At 41.2% G+C, this 23,750-nt stretch overlaps 1 protein-coding gene across 12 annotated transcripts in view; it reads left to right on the forward strand.

Moving 5' to 3' along the window:
* CTNNA2 (catenin alpha 2) overlaps positions 1-23,750 on the forward strand; it is a 1,185,776-nt gene that overhangs the window by 424,262 nt on the left and 737,764 nt on the right. For 9 of the 12 annotated variants that reach the window (XM_077134716.1, XM_077134704.1, XM_077134705.1 and 6 more), the window contains one exon: positions 13,659-13,862. In XM_077134716.1, coding sequence (XP_076990831.1) covers positions 13,659-13,862 — 204 coding nt within the window. Of the gene's footprint in view, positions 1-13,411; positions 13,585-13,658; positions 13,863-23,750 lie in introns of those variants that run through there. The other 3 variants (XM_077134714.1, XM_077134713.1, XM_077134712.1) reach the window with 3 other exon arrangements.

The following is a 23,750-nucleotide window of genomic DNA, read 5'->3' on the forward strand; positions in this document are numbered from 1 at the left end:
ATTAAAAGCCATCTCTGGTGTGTTGCATTCCGACAGCCAGCAAACCAAAACACCTTATTTGTGTGTTCTTCCTCTCTTTGTACCTTTAGGGTTGCCCAGTGATTTGTCTTTGGCTCATTTTCTAGTAATCTGTCCTTGGACATCACCTCCATTCTTATGGCTTCCACTTCTGTCTTTTTGCTGATTCCAAAACTTTAAATCGGGCCTAGATTTCCATCCGCTTTTATTTCATTTATAATCAACTTTCCCATCAGACTGCTCCACCTAAATAAACCTCAGATGCATCATGGTCAAAATAGAATTTCATTATCTTCATGCATTAAATCTGTTCATCTGCCTTATTATAATGCTTCTGCATTATAGGTGTCAGGGGTCAGCAAATATTTTCTTAAACGGCCAATAGTAAGTATGCCAGGCTCTATAGGCCATCTGGTCTCTGTGCCAACTACTCAACTCTCCCATTGTCATAAGAAAACAGCCGTAGACAACATGTCAGCAAAGGGTGTGAATGCATTCCAGTAAAAACTTATGTACAAGATAGGGGACGACTACCACAGATCTCCATACCATGGTTGCCCATGTTAGAAATTTTGGTTGTCTTTGACTCCTTCTTCTTCATGCTCATAGCTGAGAAATTTCTAAATCTTGACAGATTGACATTCTAAGTGTTTCCCAAATCTGTGTCCTTCTCTTTATCTATACAAACAATCTTAATTTGTATGCTTACCTTCTCTCTCAACTCTGAAGGCCTGGTAATTGCTTTTACCTCTAGTCCTGTGAAATCTAACTTCCCCCAAGTGCCAGAGTGAATGTTCTCAAACCAAACAGTATCACTCTCATGCCTTCAGCTCGTTGATGACTCTTCGTGGCTGAAATAGGTGCTCGCAGGTGGAAAGCAGCTTAACAGGATATAAATGACTCTTCCTGACCTGGCTGTTGCTTTCCACTCAACCTGTCACCCACTCCCATTTTTATCAGCTCAGCTCCTTAGAGAAGGAGATATCAAGATGGTATTAAACATGGAAGGAGCAAGTACCTACGATGGATAAAGTGAAGAGAGCACATGTAGGGAGGAAGAGCTTTTGGACTGTGGTGCAGGGAATAAAGAGGACTGGGCAAGAAGAAGTAGAGCCTAGTGCTGAGAAAGGGTTTGTCAGGCCAGGGAGAGGCACAAAGAGCATTTTCTTGTTGGAAGAATCCACAGAGCAGGAACAGCCCAACTGTGCTCAGTGATTAGCTAGGAGCTGTCAGGGCCAAGCTTAGCCTCTGTGTGAAAGTAGCATACCAAAGGGGCAGCCAATTTCTCTTGAAGGCAAACAGTGTGGTGCAGTTCCAGGGCAGCAGACAGTGTGGCTTCATACTTTACCCTTCAGTTTCATTAGATCTCCTGTCACTCTTTTCATAGGCTGTGGTTTCTCTCACCTTCATGCACTTGTTCCCACTTCCTATTCTAAATCTCTAAATCTTGTGCCCCTTTCTTGCCAGGCCAGCTACTTTTCACTCTTAATCTCTGCTGAGGCATGATTTCCTCCAGAAAGACTTCTTTAACTATTTCTAATCTCCCAACTGTGCAGATTGCCACTACTGAGTCATCCCTTAACAGTTAATATTTCCAAGTCACAATTGATATCTATTTTTTTTTTATGTTTTCACTAGAAAAAAAATCCTTACTTGAAAGGAAGTATTATTTAGTATGTGTCCTCAGATATCCACAATACCTAACTCCTATTTGATGGATGAATGGCTATATTCTCAATTATCCATTGGAAGTACAGCATGCCCCGGATGGTGTACATGAGGACATCATGACAGATGACCCTTATGCCACTATGTTTGGTTTAGGAGAATTCAGCAGTTTTTCTAATAGATGTATTTTTACCATTATTATTTGTTAGGCCTATTTCCAATGCATATGGGGAATTCGACACATTGTGTCAAATTTATTAGCTAGATTGGCCAAGAAACATCTCTGACATCTATTTCTTTGTTCAATGAGATGGCAATAATAGTACCAAGGATGTACAACTGTGAACCTACCAAATCATTGGTGATATATTAAACTTCTTGCTTTGACAGATGTTCTGGTTTGCTAGCTGCTGGAATGTGATGTGCCAGAAATGGAACAGCTTTAAAAAGGGGGGATTTATTAAGTTGCTAGTTTATAGTGCCAAAGTCATGAAAATGTCCCAACTAAAGCTAAAGTCTATAAAAATGTCCAAATTGAGGCACCAACAGGAAGTTACCTTCACCCAAGAAAGGCCAATGAAGTTCAGGGTTTCTCTCTTAACTGGAAAGGCACATGGCAAAGTCTGCTAGCTTTCTCTCCAGGCTTCTTGTTTCATGAAGCTCCCCTGGGGACATATTCCTTCTTCATCTCCCAAGATCTCTGGCTGCATGGGCTGTATGAAAGGGGCTTTTTCCAAAATGTTTCCTCCTTTTTAAAGGATTCCAGTAAACTAATCAAGACCTACTTGGAGTGGGTGGAGTCCCAACTCCATGGAAGCCATCTAATCAGAAGTTACCACCCACAATTTGGTGGGTCACATCTCCATAGGAACAATCAAAGTCTCCCAGTCAGCAATACTGAATGAGGATTCAAGGACATTCTGGGGTGTCCCGCAAATTCAAACCTGAACAACAGAGTTCTCTCTGCTCCTTCCTGTTGTACCAGAACCCACATCAAGCTTAACTCAATGTCCCGTAATTGTTCTGCAATTTTACATCACATGACTCCTGATGGAGAGAATAGGTTAGAGGTATGATTTAAAGGCAATGCTCTTCAAACAATTTGTATGTGCGCTGAGTACCGGTTAATGTTTTATTCTGGAACGGAACTTTATGGTATGGTAATCCTCAATGATCTCAGGTTATAGAGTCCAACATTAGAGAAAGTAGAAGATGAACAACATGAAATTAGAAAGCTTGTCACAGCACTGACTTGATGGCAGAATTGGAGCCTCTCCTTTACTTACGTGTGAATTATTGTGGCAGCTATCTTTAAAACCATACTCCCTAACTACCACTACATAAAATGTAAAAAAAAAAAAAAAATGAAAACAATAATTTTTAAAAGTGCAGATGATAAGATATAAATAAGATAAAGTGAAATAAAAAAAACATGAAAGAGCATGTAAGTCAAATAAGGAGAATGAAAATAGAAAAGATGAAAAGAAATAAAAGTAAGCTAACAGATATAAGTGAAAGATCAAATACAAAATGCAGAGCCACAATTTTAAAATGAACTGAAATGACACTGTAAGTTGGAACTAAAAAATAAAAAGGACCAAAAAATTCACATAAGCTTTAAGAATACAAGCAAAAGACTTGGATATTTAAAACAGAAAATCTCAGTGGATTGAAATAGGTTCGTACAGCTGGAAACAGCATCAAATACTTCTGCAGGAACACAGCTTCCCTGTAACAGGAGGGCAGGGAATGGCTTTGCCCTTTCACCATCTGATGCTGGCATGTTGCCAGCTTAAAATTTTCCTTTGGCGACCAGAGGGCAGAAGGTTTAGTCCTGAATGACGATGCCGCGCCCTTTTCCGCCAGCAGAGGGCAAAAGTGAGCAGCTGGCTGTCTGGAGAGGTGAGGAAGGGCAAGGCTGATCAGAGAAATGAGGAGATAGTTCCTTGGTGCTTAGTCACTGCTGAATCTGAAACGGCCCTGGGGTGCCCTGGAGAAGAGAACTTGCCTACGTTCTGCTTTTTTTTTCTTTTTTTTTTCTTTAATCATTGCCAGATAATGCAGAAGTAAATACTCTTCCCTCACTCCCCTTTGACTTTCCTTCAGTATGTATTTATTGCACAGGATTCAGCACCAGGAGTTTATTTTCCCTAGTTAGGTTGCAAGTATAGGTATACCCGTTCCTTTTAGCCTCTGGTTTCATTTAGTTCTGTTGTAAAATTTTCTTTTTCTTTTCTCATTTCCTAAAGCCTGTTTGATCTCTGAGACACATGCATCCACAATCCACATACAGACACGTGTGCACATCCTTGCACTCTTGTTCAGTTCACCCCTACACACAATCTGTATCTATCCTGTTATATACGTGTGAGTGCACACACATGTGGGCACAGATGCACACATGTGTGCACGCATTCCCTCGTGCTGGCTGTCACCTTTATGCTTTTTCCTCTCACCTGTGTGCTTCTCTCCTATAGCCCTTCTCATCTATCATTGCAATGTTCTGCATCTCTACTGCTGCTATAGATTGGAATATTGTAAATTTGTTCATTTTCCAGGGAGTGTTTTTTTTAAGCTTTTCCCCTGTGATTTATAAATAATGAATAATTCCATTAGAAATGTTATGGATAGTGTGACTTTCATGCACAGTGTTTCAAGCTCAATGTTTCAGAGCATTTACTTTCATGACAGCCCTGGGCCATAGCAGGTTGGGAGCACATTTGGCTGACACTGCAAAGTCTCCCCTGCTGCATTTCCCAAAGTGTGTTCCTTAGGTTTTCATAGATAATGCATGCATTTTAAAAGGGACCCTCAATGCTTAAATACGTTTGGAAATGCTCCAATAAACTGGCTCTTTTAAGGCAGAAATCTCTAAAGCACTTCATATGATAATTTGCTCTGGGCTATGCAGTATTTCCGAAACATATTTGGCAAGGGAAACTTATATTTTCATCAAAATGTTACATTTCCAAGCTCAGTGTTCCATGGAAAATAATTTAGGAGATAATATTCTAATGACAGTAGCACATTTTCCTCTGTGCTGCTCAGAAACTTCTGTATAATTGCCCTTATTGAAAAGTTCAAATTTAGCACAGCATATTTCCATCAAATTAGGACTTCTTTATGTTTTCAGTATAAAAGTATGGTGAAAAATCTATCCTCAGCTAATACATGACTGTGGAGAGTCTCCTGAAATCTCAAGCAGAATAAAAAAAGAATTCATTGTGAATTTTGTTAATCTTTTCCTATAAAATGTTTCTTTGAAAATTAGTCATCTTTTAAGGAAGGCAGTCTAATCCTATTTTGATTGGTGGTTTTTTTGCTCTTAATATCGGTGCCTAATGCATATTTCATGGTAAAAAAAAGTCTTATAAATGCATTAAAGGAAAAATAGCAGAAAGTGACTAAGAGAGTAAGTGGGAGTGAAGGAGAGTGAAGGGGAGAGGGGGGGGGGAGGGGAGGGAAGGGGGAGGTAGAAAAAGTCACTGCAGAAACAGCTCTAGTGAGAACGCAGGATGTAGCAGGGACAGCTGTGTTCCCCTCTCAGCTTTCCTGGAGAATCTGACCTGTGATGATGTACTCTACAAAGACACCCATTTAACCGAGGCTGATGTTTCTACACTGTCTGGAGGATTGTGCCTAAGGCCAAGGTACAAGGCACAAAGCCTGAGGATCGCATTTCTAGGGTGAATAAACATCCGTTTCCAACCTTGGCCAGGATGGAAGAGTACAGTGTGAGGCTGCCACAGCACAGCCATCTCCTGATTGCAAGAACTTATGCACTTGGCCTCTAAATTTCAGCAGGATCTTTGTAAGTGATTTTCTAGGAAATCCACTGGACTTCAGACCTGGTGTGTGTTTAATTCTGAGCCTGTTTCCTGTCTCACTGGCTACCTGCCAGCATTCCTTCCTCAGGACCTCACCATCCTTGTGCTGAAAGCATCTGTCTGCTATGGAGATTTGCATTTTAGCGGGAATTAGATAATCAGAGGCACTGTTTCTTCCAGTACAACCTTCAGTAAATACTTAATAGGATGCTTTGCAGGACAGACTGTCTCAAAGCATATAGCTAGACCAATTATATAATGACTAATCTGTTATCTTATACCCCATTAGAATGAAAAGATCACAAAAGTGTCTTTTATTGTCTCTCTTATCCTCTCACTTACTGCAGTGATAGGGACATAGTTCTTCCTCAGGAGATGCCTGATTAATGATTGATGATGGTATTACTATCTCCCCTCATTGGCCTTTCTTGCTATATTTGTAGGTATAATAGTGTTTTCTAATGATCTTTCTTTTCATGTTCGATGGACATTAAAGGAATAGTCTCTCAAAGGAAATGGTAAGGGTATAGCAATTACATCAAAGGATCCTAGGGTTGAGAGACCATTTATTCCTCTCTCTTTACTCTGGTCCTTGCACTTATGAGTGCTCAGTTCTAGTGAAGATGAGCTCTCCTTTGGCCCAGGTTATTCCACTTAGTTCACTTTGTTGGAATGATCATCCTTGTCTTAAGCAGTATAGGCTTCCCCAGTGGAAACCAGCCATTGGGCTAAATGTGCTTCTCTCGGTTTCATTCAGCTGTCACACACTTCATCCATCTTTCTAGGAATAATATCCCCAGGTTCAGCTCCTTCCACTCTGACTAAGCTTTCTGACTTCCTTTTGGATTCCTCATCCTTCTGTCTACCTTTGAAGCTTGGTGTATTAGTTAGGGTTCTCTAGAGAAACAGAATCAACAGGGAATGCTCGCAAATATAAAATTTATAAAAGTGTCTCACGTGACTGCAGGAATGCAGAGTCCAAAATCCGCAGGGCAGGCTGTGAAGCCGACGATTCCAATGGAGGGTCTGGATGTACTCCACAGGAGAGGGTCACCAGCCGAAGCAGGAAGAGAGCCTGTCTCTTCTGAATCCTCCTTAAAAGGCTTCCAGTGATTAGATTAAGCAGCACTCATTGCAGAAGACACTCCCCTTGGCTTAATGCAAATGGAATCAGCTGTGGATGCAGCCAATGTGATCATGATTTAATTCTATGAAATGTCCTCATAGCAACAGACAGGCCAGCACTTGCCCAACCAGACAAACAGGTACAAACACTTCATCAAGTTCACACATGAAGCTGACCATGACAGTCTACCCGTTGTCAACTTGACAGCTATATATATCACCTTAAACCATACCTAATTTCTAAAAAGTAAATATTAAAACACACATTTTTTTCTTTCACGTAACAATACTCAACTGTCTTGTATATAACTGGAAACACAGTAATACTCTCCAGAATAGGGTACAAGTCCTTGGGTAATATTCATTCTTAAACTTGATATCTTACAACTTAAATAGTATAACATGAACAAAACAGCATTACAATCCTCGTTTCTGTAACTGATCACGTGGTCAAAGTTCATATTTATCACTACCTTCTGCCACTACCCATTCCATGTTCCCTTTACCCTCAGCAAGCACTTCAACTGGCCGTGGTTCTTTACCTGGTGGGGTGACCCAAACCTTCATTCCTGAAGTTTCAGAGCCATTGGTAGTCCTGCCTGGATTGGGTTCTTGCAGTTTTCCATTGATTTTAATCACAGGGCATGGTAGTACTAAAAGACGCCCTAGGGGATCTCCCATATTCCAAGAAAAATTCTTCTTTACCTCCATTGTGTAGTTGCAGTCCTATTGCCCCTGATAGTCAGGGTCAATCACCCCAGACAATAATGTAATCCCAGTCTTGGCTTATTGATCCAGGAGCAGAAGTAGCTCAAAGTGACCAGGTGGCAATCTAAACTTCCAGTTCAGTGGAATCATTGCTGTTTCTCCCAGTGGAAGCACTCCCCGTTTTGGAATTAAAACTTGTAAACCAGCAGAGCTCAGGGTCACAGGGACAGGAAGCAAAAATTTTCCTATTGGACCACTAGGGGTAATAGTGAGTGATGCCACTCCCATTTCCACCCCTTGGTTCCTGGACCCATGGATCCTGGCTATGGGAGAAATAGCACCATACAGTGGACGCTGATTCAGAGCATATACAGCCTGCTGGAGAACAGTACCCCAGCCTTTCAAGGTATTGCCACCTAGTTGGCACTGTAATTGAGTTTTCAAAAGGTCATTGCACTGTTCTATCAATCCAGCTGCTTCTGGATGATGGGGAACATGGTAAGACCAGAGAATTCCATGAGCATGTGCCCATTCCTACATTTCATTTACTGTGAAATGTATTCCTTGATCAGAAGCAATGCTATGTGGAATACCATGACGATGGATAAGGCATTCTGAAAGCCCACAGATGGTAGTTTTGGCAGAAGCATTGCGTGCAGGGAAAGCAAACCCATATCCAGAGTATGCGTCTATTCCGGTTAGAACAAATCACTGCCCCTTCCATGAAGGGAGTGGTCCAATATAATCAACCTGCCACCATGTAGCTGGCTGGTCACCTTGGGGAATGGTGCCATATCAGGGGCTGAGTGTGGGTCTCTGCTGCTGGCAGATTGAGCACTCAGCAGTGGCTGTAGCCAAGTCAGCCTTGGTGAATGGAAGTCCATGTTGCTGAGCCCATGCGCAACCTCCATCCCTACCACCATGACCACTTTGTTCATGAGCTCATTGGGCAATGACAGGAGTTGCTGGGGAAATAGGCTGACTGGTATCCACAGAACGGGTCATCTTATCCACTTGATTATTAAAATCTTCCTCTGCTGAAGTCACCCTCTGGTGTGCATTCACATAGGATGCAAATATGTTCATGTTTTTAGCCCACTCAGAAAGGTCTATCCACATGCCTCTTCCCCAGATCTCTTTGTCACCCATTTTCCAATTATGGTCGTTCCAAGTCCCTGACCATCCAGCCAAACCATTAGCAACAGCCCATGAGTCAGTATACAAACACACCTCTGGCCAGTTTTCCTTCCAAGAAAAATGAACAACCAGGTGCACTGCTCAACGTTCTGCCCACTGGGAGGATTTCCCCTTACCACTGTCCTTCAAGGACACCCCAGAAAGTGGTTGTTGTGCTGCGGTTGTCCACTTTCGGGTGGTACCTGCATATCGTGCTGAACCATCTGTAAACCAGGCCCGAGTTTTCTCTTCCTCAGTCAATTCACTGTAAGGAACTCCCCAAGAGACCAAAGCTCTGGTCTGGGAAGGAGAAGGTAATGTGGCAGGAGTGGAGACCATGGATATTTGAGCCACTTCTTCATGTAACTTACTTGTGCCTTCAGGACCTGCTCTGGCCCTGTCTTGTATATACCATTTCCATTTTACAAAAGAGTGCTACTGCACATGCCCAACTCTGTGGCTTGATGGGCCAGACAACACCCAGCTCATGACAGGCAACTCAGGTCTCATGGTAACTTAGTGGTCCATGGTTAAGCATTCAGTCTCTACTAAGGCCCAGTAGCAGGCCAAAAGCTGTTTCCCAAAAGGAGGAGAGTAGTTATATGCAGCAGATGGTAAGGCTTTGCTCCAAAATCCTAAGGGTCTGCATTGTGATTCTCCTATAGGGGCCTGCCAAAGGCTCCAGACAGCATCTCTATTTGCCACTGACACTTCCAGCACCATTGGATATGCTGGATCATACGGCCCAAGTGGCAGAGCAGCTTGTACAGCAGCCTGGACCTGTCGCAGAGCCTCCTCTTGTTCCGGTCCCCACTCAAAATTAGCAGCTTTTCTGGTCACTCGATAAATGGGCTGGAGTAGCACACCCAAATGAGGAATATGTTGTCGCCAAAATCCAAAGAGACCAACTAGGCATTGTGCCTCTTTTTTGATCGTAGGAGGGGTCAGATGCAGCAGCTTATCCTTCACCTGAGAAGGGATATCTTGACATGCCCCACACCACTGGACACGTAGAAATATCACTGAGGTGGAAGGCCCCTGTATTTTTGTTGGATTTATCTCCCATCCTCTGACTTGCAAATGCCTTACCAGTAAGTCTAGAGTAGTTGCTGCTTCTTGCTCACTGGGTCCAATCAACATGCTATCATCAATATAATGGACCAGTGTGATTGTGGGAGGGAGAAACGATCAAGGTCCCTGCAGACAAGATTATGACATAGGACTGGAGAGTTTATATACCCCTGAGGTAGGACAGTGAAAGTATATTGCTGACCCTTGCCAGCTGAAAGCAAACTGTTTCTGGTGGTCCTTACTAACAGCTATTGAGAAAAAAGCATTTGCCAGATCAATAGCTGCATACCAGGTACTAGGGGAAGTATTGATTTGCTCAAGCAATGATACCACATCTGTAACAGCAGCTGCAATTGGAGTTACCACCTGATTGAGTTTACTATAATCCACTGTCATTCTCCTAGACCTATCTGTTTTCTGCATAGGCCAAATAGGAGAGTTGAATGGGGATGTGGTGGGAATCACCACCCCTGCACCCTTCAAGTCCTTAAGAGTGGCAATAATCTCTCCAATTCCTCTATGAATCCAGTATTGCTTCTGATTTACTATTTTGCTTGGTAAGGGCAGTTCTAGTGGCTTCTGCTTGGCCTTTCCCCCCATAATAGCCCTCACTGCACGAGTTAGGGAGCCACTGTGGGGATTCTGCCAGTTGGTCAGTATGTCTATACCAATTATATATTCTGAAACTGGGGAAATAACTACAGAATGGGTCCAGGTGCCCACTGGACCCACTGTGAGACAGACCTGAGCTAAAACTCCATTGATCACCTGGCCTCCATAAGCCCCCACTCTGACTGGTGGACCAGAATGACGTTTTGGGTCCCCTGGAATTAATGTCACTTTTGAGCCAGTGTCTAATAATCCCCAAAATATCTGGTCATTTCCTTTTCCCCAATGCACAATTACCCTAGTAAAAGGCCACTGGTCTCCTTGGGGAAGGCTTGGAGAAAGATTAACAGTATAAATTTGTGGCAGTATAATGGGGTTCTCCCCCAAAGTGACTTGGCCTCCCCTTCATTTAAGGGGCTCTGGGTCTGTAAACTTTCTCAAATCTGGAAATTGATTAAGGGGCCGTGACTCTGTTTTTGTAATTCAAGTTAGACTTGTGTTCACTTGACCTAGAACTCTTTTGTTTATAGAGCTCGAACAAGAATTTGGTAGACTGACCTTCTATTGTATTTCTAGGTACCCCATGATTTACTAGCCAATGCCGTACATCTCTGCGAGACATATAATTTTGACTCCTGTTTTGAGTTTGCTGGTTATTATAATAGCCACGACTACCCTGTCTTTGGTGATTAAGTGCTGCCACCTGGCTGCTGCCAACTCGGGATCCCATCATTCCCATTGTGTTTAAGGATTCCAGCTCAGTGACAGCAGTTCCTACAGTAATATCTGACCTACAGAGAAGTGCGACTACAGAGCTCTTCAGGGATGATGGTGCTAGTCTCACAAATTTATTTCTCACAGTTCTGGTAAAAGGTGCATCATCCGGACATTCCTGGGGTGAAAGAGCAGGCTTTGCATGATAAATCCACTCTAACCAGGCTTTGCATGATGAATCCACGCTAACATTCCAATCTCTCTAAGCCTCTGGATCCCCTCATCTACATTATACCAGGGCAATTCTGGCATTTCAACCTCAGGTAATGTTGGCCACCTTTTCATCCATGTTTCAACCAACCATCCAAACAAACTATTAATGCCTTTTCTAACCCCTTGAACTGTAAGAGTGAATGCAGACTCTCTGCTTAGTGGGTCCATATCAATAAATTCAGCCTGACCCAGCCTTATATTCCTCCCACCATTATCACACATCCTTAAAATCCATTGCCACACATATTTCCCTGATTTCTGTCTATATAAATTGGAAGACTCACACAGTTCTTTTGGAATATAACGTACCTCTTAATGTGTGATACTTTGTACCTCACCTTTAGGGGTTATTGGGACTTTAGTCTAGTTGTAGGTATGGAAGAAATGAGGGGTGGTGGGGGTGGGTCTTGAAAAGAGTTAGAAATATCTTCCAAGGCATTTGCTTCAGGGCATTCATTTACAGTTTCATCTGGTGAAAAAGGACTAATCACTCTAGGGCTGATCCCTTCAGGAGGAGGTTGGGTGGCCAACTCCTCAAGGCAGGCTGGAGGTGGGGCGGCTATGTCCTCAGGGCAAGCTATTTCAGGGTTATCTAGAGAAGACTCAGCATGACCTAGGGTTTCACCCTCACCCCTGACTTCATTATCAATCCATATGTCACCATCCGATTTTTCTGGGTCCCACTCCTTTCCAATAAATGCCCTTACTTTAACGGCAGACCCATGCAAGATTGAGATTTCACTTTACGTTGTAAAGTTGCTACTCTAACAATAAGATTCTGAGTCTGATTTTCAGAGATCTCAAGTCTAAGGCTATAGGAAATAAGATTTTCCATCAGGATACTCATAGAAATGTCTACATCTGACAGATGACGCTTAAACTTCTCATTTGAAGCCTTAAGCCCATCCTTTTCACTCCTTAATGTAGCCAGTGTACCTAACAGCAACCAGCCAACATCTCTATACCTCTTACTTCCACAAAACTGTGTAAGGTGTCAGAAACATTATCCCCCAGAGCCTGGGTTCATACAAGTGAAGCATTAGGATAATCAAATAGTGATATTTTGACTATCTCTTTTGCCAACTCACTCCATGGAATGGGAGTGTCGTTCTGATTATGGGAATTAGAGTCCTTAGTGCCTTTGAGTCCAGTCAGAGTAGAAAAACAACCATAAAAACCCATTTTTATGATTCTTAAGAACCACTCCTGGTACCAAGATTCTGTAGAGAAAAAGAATCAACAGGGAACACTCGCAAATATAAAATTTATAGAAGTGTCTCACATGACCATGGGAACGCAGAGTCCAAAATCTGCAGGGCAGGCTGTGAAGCCGATGATTCTGATGGAGGGTCTGGATGAACTGCACAGAAGAGGCTTGCCAGCCAAAGCTTGAAGAGAGCCTGTGTCTTCTGAATCCTCCTTAAAAGGCTTCCAGTGATTAGACTGAGCATCACTTATTGCAGAAGACACTCCCCTTGGGTGATTACAAATGGAATCAGCTGTGGATGCAGCTGACGTGATCATGATCTAATTCTATGAAATATCCTCATTGCAACAGACAGGCCAGCACTTGCCCAACCAGACAAACAGGTACCACCACTTGGTCAAGTTGACACATGAAGCTGACCATGACAGTTGGTGTTAACTGTTTCTACTTTAATCTGCTGTCCTTCCTCTCTTCACTCTACTGGGCTATGATCCACTGCCTTAAGTCCATGTACACCTGCCAATTCTCAGACCCCTAGAAAGGTCGATTTCTCTCCTAAATGCTAGGTGCATATTTCCATCCACCTACACAATTTCAGGCTCCTCAAATTCAGCAGGAGCGAAACCAAATTTGCACTCTCTGTACTATCTCCATCTCGGGATATTGTCATTTACTTGTGACATGCACAGTTTATACATGAAGAATGCTTTTTACAAAAGACTCGTTTTATGTGAAATATATTAGTCCCATTGGAAAATTAACCTGCTTGAATATGCCTGTTGAATGTTATTTGACAAATTTTCAAAAGATTCGTAATACTGTCCTCTTCTCCTGAGGAGGATATAACATGTATACCAGTCACAGGTAATGCATCAAAAGTTGTTGATTCCCTATCATGTTCCAGCTCTGGGACTCTAAAATATTTCCATCATCCCCAAATTGCTACTCTAATATGTATCTTTCTTGAAGGCCACATATTTAAAACAGTGCTGAGCCAGTATCACAATCTCATTTGAAAACTTCCGCTGAGACATCAAAGTAGCTTTACAAGGACACAGTCTTCCAACAAAATGTACTGTTTTCTTTCTCCCTGAAGAATAGATCTCAGGGAAACTGTTTTATAAAGGGTTGGTAGTTTGTCAAGGCCACTTTAAATATGTCTAAATAACCGGTTTCTTCTCATCTCAGGTATTTCTCACTTACAAACAGTGTGCAATGGCAGTGGTCACTTCTCTGCTCATTTTTTGTTGTAATACTTGCAGAACAAGATTATCCTGGACCCCATGACCTTCAGCGAGGCCAGGTTCCGGCCTTCCCTTGAGGAGAGGCTAGAGAGCATCATCAGTGGTGCGGCACTGATGGCAGACTCGTCCTGCACGCGCGATGACCGGCGGGAGAGGATTGTGGCAGAATGCAACGCCGTGCGACAGGCGCTTCAGGACCTGCTCAGCGAGTACATGAATAATGTAAGTCCAGGGCTCTCTCTTCTTCCGTCTCCGTGGATTCCGTCCACTTTCTTGTGGCTCTTTGAAAGCATGCCTGGCATGATAAGAGAGTAGAGGTTCTACAAGGAGTGTCAGATAGAACCCAAAAAAAGCCTTGGGAGAATCTGGGACCTGGTTTCTCTCAGGATGTATTTTTAGTATGGAAGAGATTGGTAGAGAATGAAATGTTCTTAGGAGAACTTTGTGGTTTTTTTCCTTGAGCGATTCCTTCTTGGTCCTTTTAGTGTCTGGCTTGGGTGGAGGTAAGAGTTGAATTGGTTCAAGAATTGGTTGATGGAAAAGACTGAAAATGATCTAAGTCCTCTCAGTAAAATAACAAAAAATAGTGCTTAGATGTTAATCTCCATCCCTAAGAACTATTGATAAATACATGTTTTTAAGTGTTCCTACAGGGATGAATAAGGCAGGAAAATTCTGACTACAGTAAAGCATAGAGGACCTTTGTTGATTCTTTATGCAATTTGAATTTCCCATGAGAGCATGTGTCCAAGTTTTTAAATAAGCATTAGTGGTATCTAGATTTGCATCACATGCAGCAGCCATCCACTACTACAATTATAAAATGTGATGGTCATTGTTTGTCTGAAAACTGTAAAAGAGAGCTGAAATTCATATTCTGTGAAGAGCCCTGGATTATGGTTATATTACTTTGTTCCATTCATTCAGCTGAGGTGACCTTGTTGAGACCCAGCGCTGGCAGCCATGAATAATCCAGAGTTCCTCTTCTTCTGGACCCCTGGGTTTGACGGAATTCAGGATAAAGTGGAAAAATGTGGATGAAGTAAGGTTTTGACATTCTCTACTGCAGGAGTGACCTGGTAGTGGTCAGATAGGTTGCAGGACTGCTGAAACGCCACTCTTTGCTTCTATAGCACACATTGAGTCTGGTTAGGATATCTCGAGACAATGCTGATGCAAAGCTGCAAACTACATCCTTCTCCCAGGCATCAATCCCATCCTTTCCAGCTGTGTCCCTCAGTGACATGCAAGCCAAGAGCCAGCATTGGCAAGAAGAGAGTTGGTCATGCCGCAGTCTCCAGATAACTTTTATTTAGAGAGCAAAAAGATTTCTAATGAAAATACCTACAAAATTGGAAAAAAAAAATGTTTCCTTTCCATGAACTTTTAGATTCTTTAATTTTGGAAGCTTGCCCATTTTCAGCACACTGTGAATTGGGTGTAGTTGCATCCTTTGGGGTGGCTGCTTATGAGGACCTCTGCCTGAGCAGAATGGCCCTGGATGGCTCACATTTTCCTTGGTTTTGGTCTATGGGTGTTGCATAGGGTACAGCTAAATATGTTAATCACCAGCATCTCCCAGTCTGGGAAAATCTTTTGAGTAGATTTATTACAACAGAATGCTTATAAAATCTGGGATTCTGTGCTTGTTGTTGTTGATTTTCTAGCACAATAGCAGCAGTGTAATGATTTGTATGTGGAACTGGTTTTATATTAAGGCATGCTGGTGTTTCTGATATCAATGCATAATTATTGCCAAAGAAGGAAGTAGGACAAAAGGTAGTATAACAGTAGAAAGCATCAAGATTGCAATGATGATCAAGGTCTCAGTGTGATTAAATGAGAAAAAAGTATGGTCCTTTGAATAGAAATTGCAGGATGTGATTAAAGGTGAGTTGATCGAGGTGTGACATGCAATTTTTAAATTGGTGTCTAGAATTTTGTCAAGTGGAAGTTTTTCTATCAATATAAACTTGTACAGATCAGAAGAGGTAATGGATTTTTATATTTTATTGACTCCAGGTGCTTGTTTTTTCTGTTCATAACCTTGTGATGTGGAATGTTTTGTACTTTCATTGAAAACATGATTTCTATTTTGACACGGTTTCAGATAACACATAGTTGGGTATAGTGCTTAAGTTTTGAAGTGTGCACATTCTCTTCACATTGAAGTTTCAGGTTCAAAACTTAAAATAAAATACTGCTTATTTGACTTCTATGCAAACCGTATAAACTCGTTGGACTTCACACTTTGATGATTTCAAGGTGAGATTGGATGCAGCTATACCAGCTTCATACTCTCTGTCCATTGTGCTCTTCTATACTGCCACAAAATCAAATTGTATTTATTTTGATACCCCATATATTAATATAAATATATGCATCTGTCCTTTGACTGAACAGTCTGTTACATTTTACAGCAACCAATAGATTAGGACATCGTATCTGGGCAGGTATAAGATACCTCTTCTTACATTTTATAAGCTGTATACATACAAAGGTATTATCACACTAAAGATTTTAATCTTATGTACTAGGGAGTAGCATGAGGAAAAACAAGTCATTAGACAGAGACGAGAAGATTTTTTTTTTAATGACATAATTGGCATTTCTGAATTTTAAAAATCTCCAGATCAGTTCCTGATGAACATTCCACTTAGAGTGTTCATTATAACTGAAGCTGTTTTAAAATAATATATGTGGCAAACATGATGAAAATGAAGGGCGATTGGGGCACCACTCTACACCAGATGATGAGGAAAGAGTAATTGGCATGGTTCAAGGGCTGTAGTTTAGCTATATGGACCACAGTGAGCTCAAGAGGGTATAACTTGTAGAGTAGGCGTTTCCACAAATGTATTTAAAAATTATTGCATTTAGATATGTGGCTTGAAACAGAAATCGTACACTTGAAAGAAACCATGGCACCACACATAGGTTGGGTGAACAGTCATGTGTGGCAAAAATTATGATCACAGAGTGTGACTATGTTAGAGGAACCTGTAGGGACAGTTTTAGGAAAGCCCTATATGGCTATAAGTTGTTTCGGCTAATTTAAGATATAAGCAAAAGTGAGAAGTTTCTTAAAAATAATCCCCCTTTAAATGTAACATCATTATTGCACACATGTGAAGACTAAATGGGCATAATGAGACTCTTTCTCAAAAGTATATGTGGCCTATAAATGTTCATTTGGGTTAGTGCCATCTGGGTGTTATACTGAATTCTAGTAACAGTTTCAAATTATAATGAAGTATAAACTTTATTCCAGAACTCACAATTTGGGTACAGATTTTTGTGGTATGACTTTTTTCATCACACGTAATCTTAAAAGGAGACCCTATGATAGAAAATAATTATATATATATTTTTATTGGTATGGATTTTGTTATTGATTCATTATTTAAATTACTTGATTGATTCATCACATTTGTATTGTGTGTGTGCCAGGGGCTGTTAAAATCTTCTGGGGAGTCAGAAGTAAGCAAAATGGATACAATTCTCTGGTTTCATGGAACTTACACTCTCTTGGGAGGGGAGGAATCAACCATAAATAAATACTTTGAGGAAGAGTTAATTCAGATGGTGACAAGTGCAGAGAGAAATATGAACACGGAGAATGTGTGCTTGTAAGTAGGGATGGCTGGGATGGGTTCCCTGAGAAGATGGCATTTGACCAAACCCCTATTGGAGGTGAGGTGGAAGCAGCAGCAAGGCTGCAGACCTGGAGAGAGTGCCTGGTATGTTTGAGGAGCCACAGGGAGACCACTGTGACTGTTGCAAATTTAGTAATGGGTAGCAGTGGATGAGGTCTAATAGGTGACAGGGCACCAAATTAGCAGGACCTGGTGGATGATTATATAGGATTTGACTTCTACAGTTGAATGGGAAGCCACTGAAGATGTTGGACAAAAGATGCTACAACTTAGATATAAGAACAGGCTGCCAGGGGGAAGGGTTAAAAAGCAAGAGGACACAAAAAGCCCTGAAATAATTCAGGAAAAGTAGGTGACTCAGACTAGGTGGTAGAGATAGAAATGGAGCTAAATGTTCAAATTCTGACTGTGTTTTAAATAGAAATTTGCTTGCAAATTAATCCATGAGAAGAATGTGTCTGTTTTACGGGCATGAAATGGGCACTGGGCACTGGGCATTGGGAATGAGAGTTGCTATTAGCCCAGCTACAACTGATACATCTTTATTTGCTGTCTTCTTTTGATTTGGATTGCACAGACAATGATGATTTACTCAGATGAAGTAATAATTTGGAAATTACTTTTTTCCATGTAGTACAGCAGTGCCTGATACTCTGTTAGACGGATTCCATTTGGAGGCAGAATTAAGTAGAAAAAAAATTATTTCAAAGTTGTATCACCACAAATGTTTAAGTGCAGTTCGCATTCTTATCAGTATAAAAGGCTAGAAAAATATAATACTGATTCTAAGTACTAAAATTACAATGTGGAACTCTAGGAGAAAAAGATAAAACATAGTTTAAGTAATACAATTATAAATGCAGAACCATAAGGAGATGTATTAACCTGTTACTTCTTTGTGTACAATTCAGTCATTGACCTTGATGAGAGTAAGTGATGAGCAGATAAATCTGGACCTCACTGTGTGCTGTGATGCTGTACAATCTGGTTCAATTTTATACCCCATGTAGCTCTAAATCTTCTTTAAACACCAATACAGAACTGTAATTTTCTTAAACAGTCACACTATTAACGTTCAACCATTTGCACGATGATGGCAGAGAACCTGGTGGCATTGAGCAATGATTTGATGGTCCCTGCTGTGTTAAAATGTGGCAGGTTATTTTTAATCATATTTTTAAAAATAATTTAAATTATGTATTTTTAAAACTGGCATTAGAATCCAGCTTTTCCAGACATTTTAAGCCACCTAAGTGGATCCCTGGGGTTAGTAAACCACAATTTATAAACCATTAACGTAATGTGTATGTAAAAAGCACATGAGGGCAACTTAATGTGGGAAGATTTACACATATTTCAAGTGCCTGAAATACCAATGTCACAGCTTTTGCTGTAGAGCAGAATTTAACATTCAAGAGGGCTGGAGGACTGAGATGATGTGGAGGAAGCTCATTTGCAGCCCTGTTCTGGAGCCCACCCCACAGCGGAGCTGCAGTCTACTACTCCATGGCCCTTTGTGAGTAATACAGGAAGCAGTAGCCAGGGCCACAACCTCTGAAGACAGTGGGCTTTTATACATTTTGTCTAGTGCAAAATAAATCCATGTTCATTGTACAGGATAAAGACAACGAAAGAAAATTAAAAATTACTAATAATCTCATTCCCTCATGAGAATCATTGTCAGTTATTTTGTGTATATCTTTCCAATGTTTTAAAGTTTATATGAGTGGGATATTTACACAAACACACATTATGTCTTGATATTTTTAAAACTGACATATTGTAAAAGGTGTTTTGTACTTTATTTTCTTAATTTAATATAATGTGAATATGTGACCATAACAATAAATATTCTATAAACTAATGTTTACTGATTGCATGGCTTTTTATTATATAAATATGTAATGATTCTTTTGGAAGCAATTTATTTTGAGTGTACTTTTAGAGAGTAATGTTGGAGAAAATAAGTAGGGAAGACTTGTGCTGATGATGTGGAATTCCTACTTGACCCTAAAGCAGGACTGAGAGAGGTAGTGAGAGAGCAATGAGGACAGAGCTCTGAGGTGTATATGGTTTATGGGCCCCCTGATAATTATTTCTGCATTCAGAATGTTGTACATAAAGAAATTTTAAAAGTTTCTGAGGTTTACTTAAAATTCTCTTATGCCTATTTTTCTGTATTTTATCAATTTTTGTGCAAATTTGCTTTCCATTTATCAAAATTTGTCTAAGATGGCTACAGGTGGGACTCTTCAGAGGGTCGCAGAACAAGTTGAGAAGTTTAAGAATTGGAGTTGATCTAGGGTACCAGAGAATACACTGGGAGCTTTTGAGAGGAAGTGTCATCTGAGAGTTGACTTTGTGATCGAAATTGTTACACTACTAAATTCCTTTCAGCCCAGATGGGGGAGAGAGACCGAATAGTCTTTATCACTTAAGGATATGGCTAATTGTTGATTAAATATAACATTTGTTTCCAGTGTTAGCTAAGACTTATCTTCACTCCTTCCTGCTATTATGTAGAAGAGGAAGTAAAATTCATAGGCATTAGTTGGGCTAATTATCTATTTCTGTAATTAGAAATTTAACTTAAAGTTGAAAAGAAAGTAATGTTTAAAGATGCCTGAAGGACTCATGAGACCCACTCATGACACCCTGTTTCCCAGACCTCCTCATAATGACCCCCATTTTAATGGGGAATTATGAATTGACTTAATGGGATTCATAACTTCATTCAAGGGTGAGAATCTTAATTTCCGAACTTTGGTGCTTGTGATGAGAAAAATGTCCTTGCCTGTTTCTTATCTGTACCTTTTCTTCTCCCCTTTCTGTTCTCGTCTTCAAATAGGTTCAGCGCCCTCATCTCTTCAATTTAAGCTTCAAATTCATCTATGCAATTAGATTTCTCATATAAAAACCTTTGCTCCCAAGAAGAGACTATTTAAAAAATTTATTTTAGTTGGTATTTCTTGCTCAGACATCAAAAGAGTACAATTAGGTTACCAACTCCTTCTCCAGGGGCAAAGGTGATAGGGTTAGGAGGTCTTTTGGACGGTGCTTTATTTTTTCTGTCCAGGAATTATGGGATTCACAATCTTGTTTTTCTGCATTTTCAGGATGACTGACAGTTTTCTTACTTTCTTCTTTAATGTATTATTATTGTATTCCTTTCCTAATGATGTTTAAGAGTGTTTACTATAGTGGGATCTCAGAAAACCATGGAAATGTATGGAGGGTGGCACCACGGTGGGCAGTTCTGGCCCAGGCACAGGTTGTAGGAGGAGGCTCAGCCATACAGGCAGCACATGTTCCCAAGGAAGATAAGGAGGGGGAGACAGCGAGACCTGTTGTGTGAGATCTAGTGTCCCACAGAGCATGTGCATTGGCTCCAAGAGGCTGCAGGGGCAGACCCAGGTGCAGATAGCTGGCTTTTGGGTGATGTGAACACCGTACCCACTGCAGCTATGGAGTGTGGGTGTAGATAACATCCAGAGCCGCTGGAACCATGGCAGGTCTTCTTACGTCTTCAAACTCCCAAAGTGGGGACTTAATAAAGGGACTTAGAGTTCTTTGTATTATTTGCTATTATTTATCATTAGCTCCTGACATGCAATTAAATAACTTATTCATAGGGTCGTGGGACAAGTGGGTCTAAGCAGATGGGTGTCCTTGAGGCTACCAAGGTCAACTGTAAATGCAGTCTCACCCACCATCTACCTGGCCCTTCCTTCATAAAACTCACCTTTATTCCTGACTCTGGATAGTTTAGCAGAGCCTACAGACCTCTGCTTTGTAGTCATCAATACCTGGGTTCAAATTTCAGCTTTATAACTCATAAACGATGTAACCTTAGACAAAACAGAGAGACTCTGGGAGCCTTGATTTTCTCAGCTGTGAAATGGAGATAACAAAGCCACCTGGCTGGGGTACTTAGAGATTAAATGAGATAATGGCAGTTGGAAAGTTCAGCATCAAAGAAAACTCATACTTGCTTCATTGTTCTTTTCCAAGTTCTTATTTGCCTTTTCTATTGCTATTAACAAGTCCAGTAAACAAATTAAAGAGAGCCCTTATAAAATGAACTGGTAGTTAGAGACCTTGGAGAAAACACCTGAACTGGCAGTCCTGGGAAATCAGAAGGATAAACCAAGGAGGACCAGGCCTCTGAACTCTCAGGGGTAGAGAGCAGGGCAGCTTGTACAGGTTCTGAAATGAGGGCTTTCATTTCACTTGTTTCTCAGGCTTTTGAGAGGTAAGTGTCTGGGCTCTCTCTTGAACACTGGTTATCCCCTCTGGTTCCTATGGATGTGGAAAGTCCTGATAGGGCCTGGAATTGTAGGAGTATAAACCTGGGAAAAGCTCCCAGTAATTTGTATTAATACAGCCTTATCCCTATGGTTGTAAATTATGACTCAGAGATCTTGGGTCTTAGGTTTGGAATTTGAGTTGGTTGTTGGAGGTTAGAAGATGTTGTTAGTGGTTTTACAGAAGCTAGATTTGATCTGAAGGGTTCAAAGTGGTCATCTAGGATATGGGCTTTAGAAGCTTGACAAACGTCCTGGTGATCTGAGGACCCAGACTGGCTGAACTTATACAAGAGGGATCTGCATGTAACATTTCTTTCTACTGTGTGCTCTTAAAAGTTTTCTGGGATCCAGCAACAAACTTATTACCTAGCGTTGGTTTATAGCCAGTTCTCAAAGGTGAAGCCCTCTGTGTGGCAATGGGTTAAGCAGAAATTTTGGGGAAAACAGTCTTTGTTATCAAAATGAGGCTTGCTATCTTAGTTTTATAATAGATTGATTTTAAACAAAGGTTACAGCAATTTCAGGGTTGATTTTTCTACGGAGGAAAAGGAGTGCTTGAACCTCTCTCTCTTTCTCTCTCTCTCTCTGTCTTTCCAACCTCCCTCTTCTTTTCCTTTCCTCCCCCCCAACCCTCCCTCCCTTTCTTCCTTCTACCAACTGTTTCTGGTGGACCTTTACATTTCAGTGCACTGATGAACTCATAGGAATGTAAGGGAATTGCTCAGAGGCAAGAAATAACAAGAAAACAATAAACTAGAGGTGAGTCCTCAAATTTATCTTGGCTTAGACTTGGGTTTTAAATGGGGCACATGTGCAAAGGATAAGAGACAAACTCTAGTGCCCCAGTTGGCAGGTGACCAGTCAGATAAGGGACCCCAGTGTAAGCCTGGGTTCCCGTAGGGGGACACCATTAGGGAGGGATCCAAGGAAGTCAAACTTCCATACAGAGAGAAAACTGGCTTTTAATGCAGAGGGAAAAAGAACCTCCCCCACACTTGAGAATTTCTGCCCACAATCTCACAGTTACTCAGGTTTGGAACCAGAATCTATATTCCAGCATGGCTTCAGGTTTATCTAGAATGTCATTAAAGGGAATTCTGGCTGATGGGTTGCTAGGTGCCTAACAGAATGAAGTACCAATCCTCTCCGGAGGACAATACTTCAAACCCAGGTGTCAAAGAATTTCCACAGATAAAATTACAAAGAACAGAATTCGATAATCCAGAATCACTAGAAGCAAAATGAAATAAGCCACTATTGAGAGTAGTTGGCAAAAACAACACATTATAGAATCAGAGCCGCGAATGGTGCCACTACTACAATTATTAGATACGGATGATTAATTCACTCAAAAAAATTGAAGAGTGCATTGAAAAAGAAATGAAGTATCAAGAGACTGCCAGAATTGACTGGGTAGTTTTGGAAAGCAGGACTGGCTGACTTGGTGATTGAGGGATCTGGGCTTACCTTAAGGAATGGGGCAGAAGTCCTTGGCTGCCACCAGCCTGAACTAATGGGATGAGGGGACCTGGTGATTGAGTGTCTCTGGCTTTTGCTCTTCTGAATTGCTCTGCTGTACCCAAACTACTGTGGGGTGCTGGGAGGCCAGGCTTACGGGGCACAAAACCTGTGGCCCTGATGAGAGCATCTAGATCATTTAGACAGAGTTTAGGCCATTTTTAGTTCCTCCCACCTTTAGGCAGCCTCCTTTCTTTGTATGGCAGCCACCTTGTAACACGGAGAGTCTCAGGTTCGTTCGTTCTAAGCTTGTGCCATTTTGGTGCTTCCCAACCACTCTGTCAGATGTCAGTTAATCTAAGTTAGGCTTCTATAAGGAGCTCTTCTTCTTGGTGACAGAGAGAAAACAATCTATCAAAAGAAACAGGAGATGGAAATAAAAAATCTATCCCGACAGCAAAATTAAGTTCCCTGTTTAGAATTCTAACCAACTTCTCTCCTTATAAAACAGACACCCTCACTGAGTCCTTGAAAATTGGTTCTGAATCATACAATGCTAATCAGTATGATGAGGAAGAGCAAGTAACTTTCAGGAGATAGCAAGGAGTTGTCTTTGATTTAGTCAGTGAGCAGTCACTGTTGGCAGAGCCTTGATTGCGGACAGAGTTTGGCTGCCGAAGTGTCTGATT

The sequence above is a fragment of the Tamandua tetradactyla genome, chromosome 17 (assembly GCF_023851605.1).
Source record: "Tamandua tetradactyla isolate mTamTet1 chromosome 17, mTamTet1.pri, whole genome shotgun sequence".
NCBI classification, from domain to species: Eukaryota; Metazoa; Chordata; class Mammalia; order Pilosa; family Myrmecophagidae; genus Tamandua; species Tamandua tetradactyla.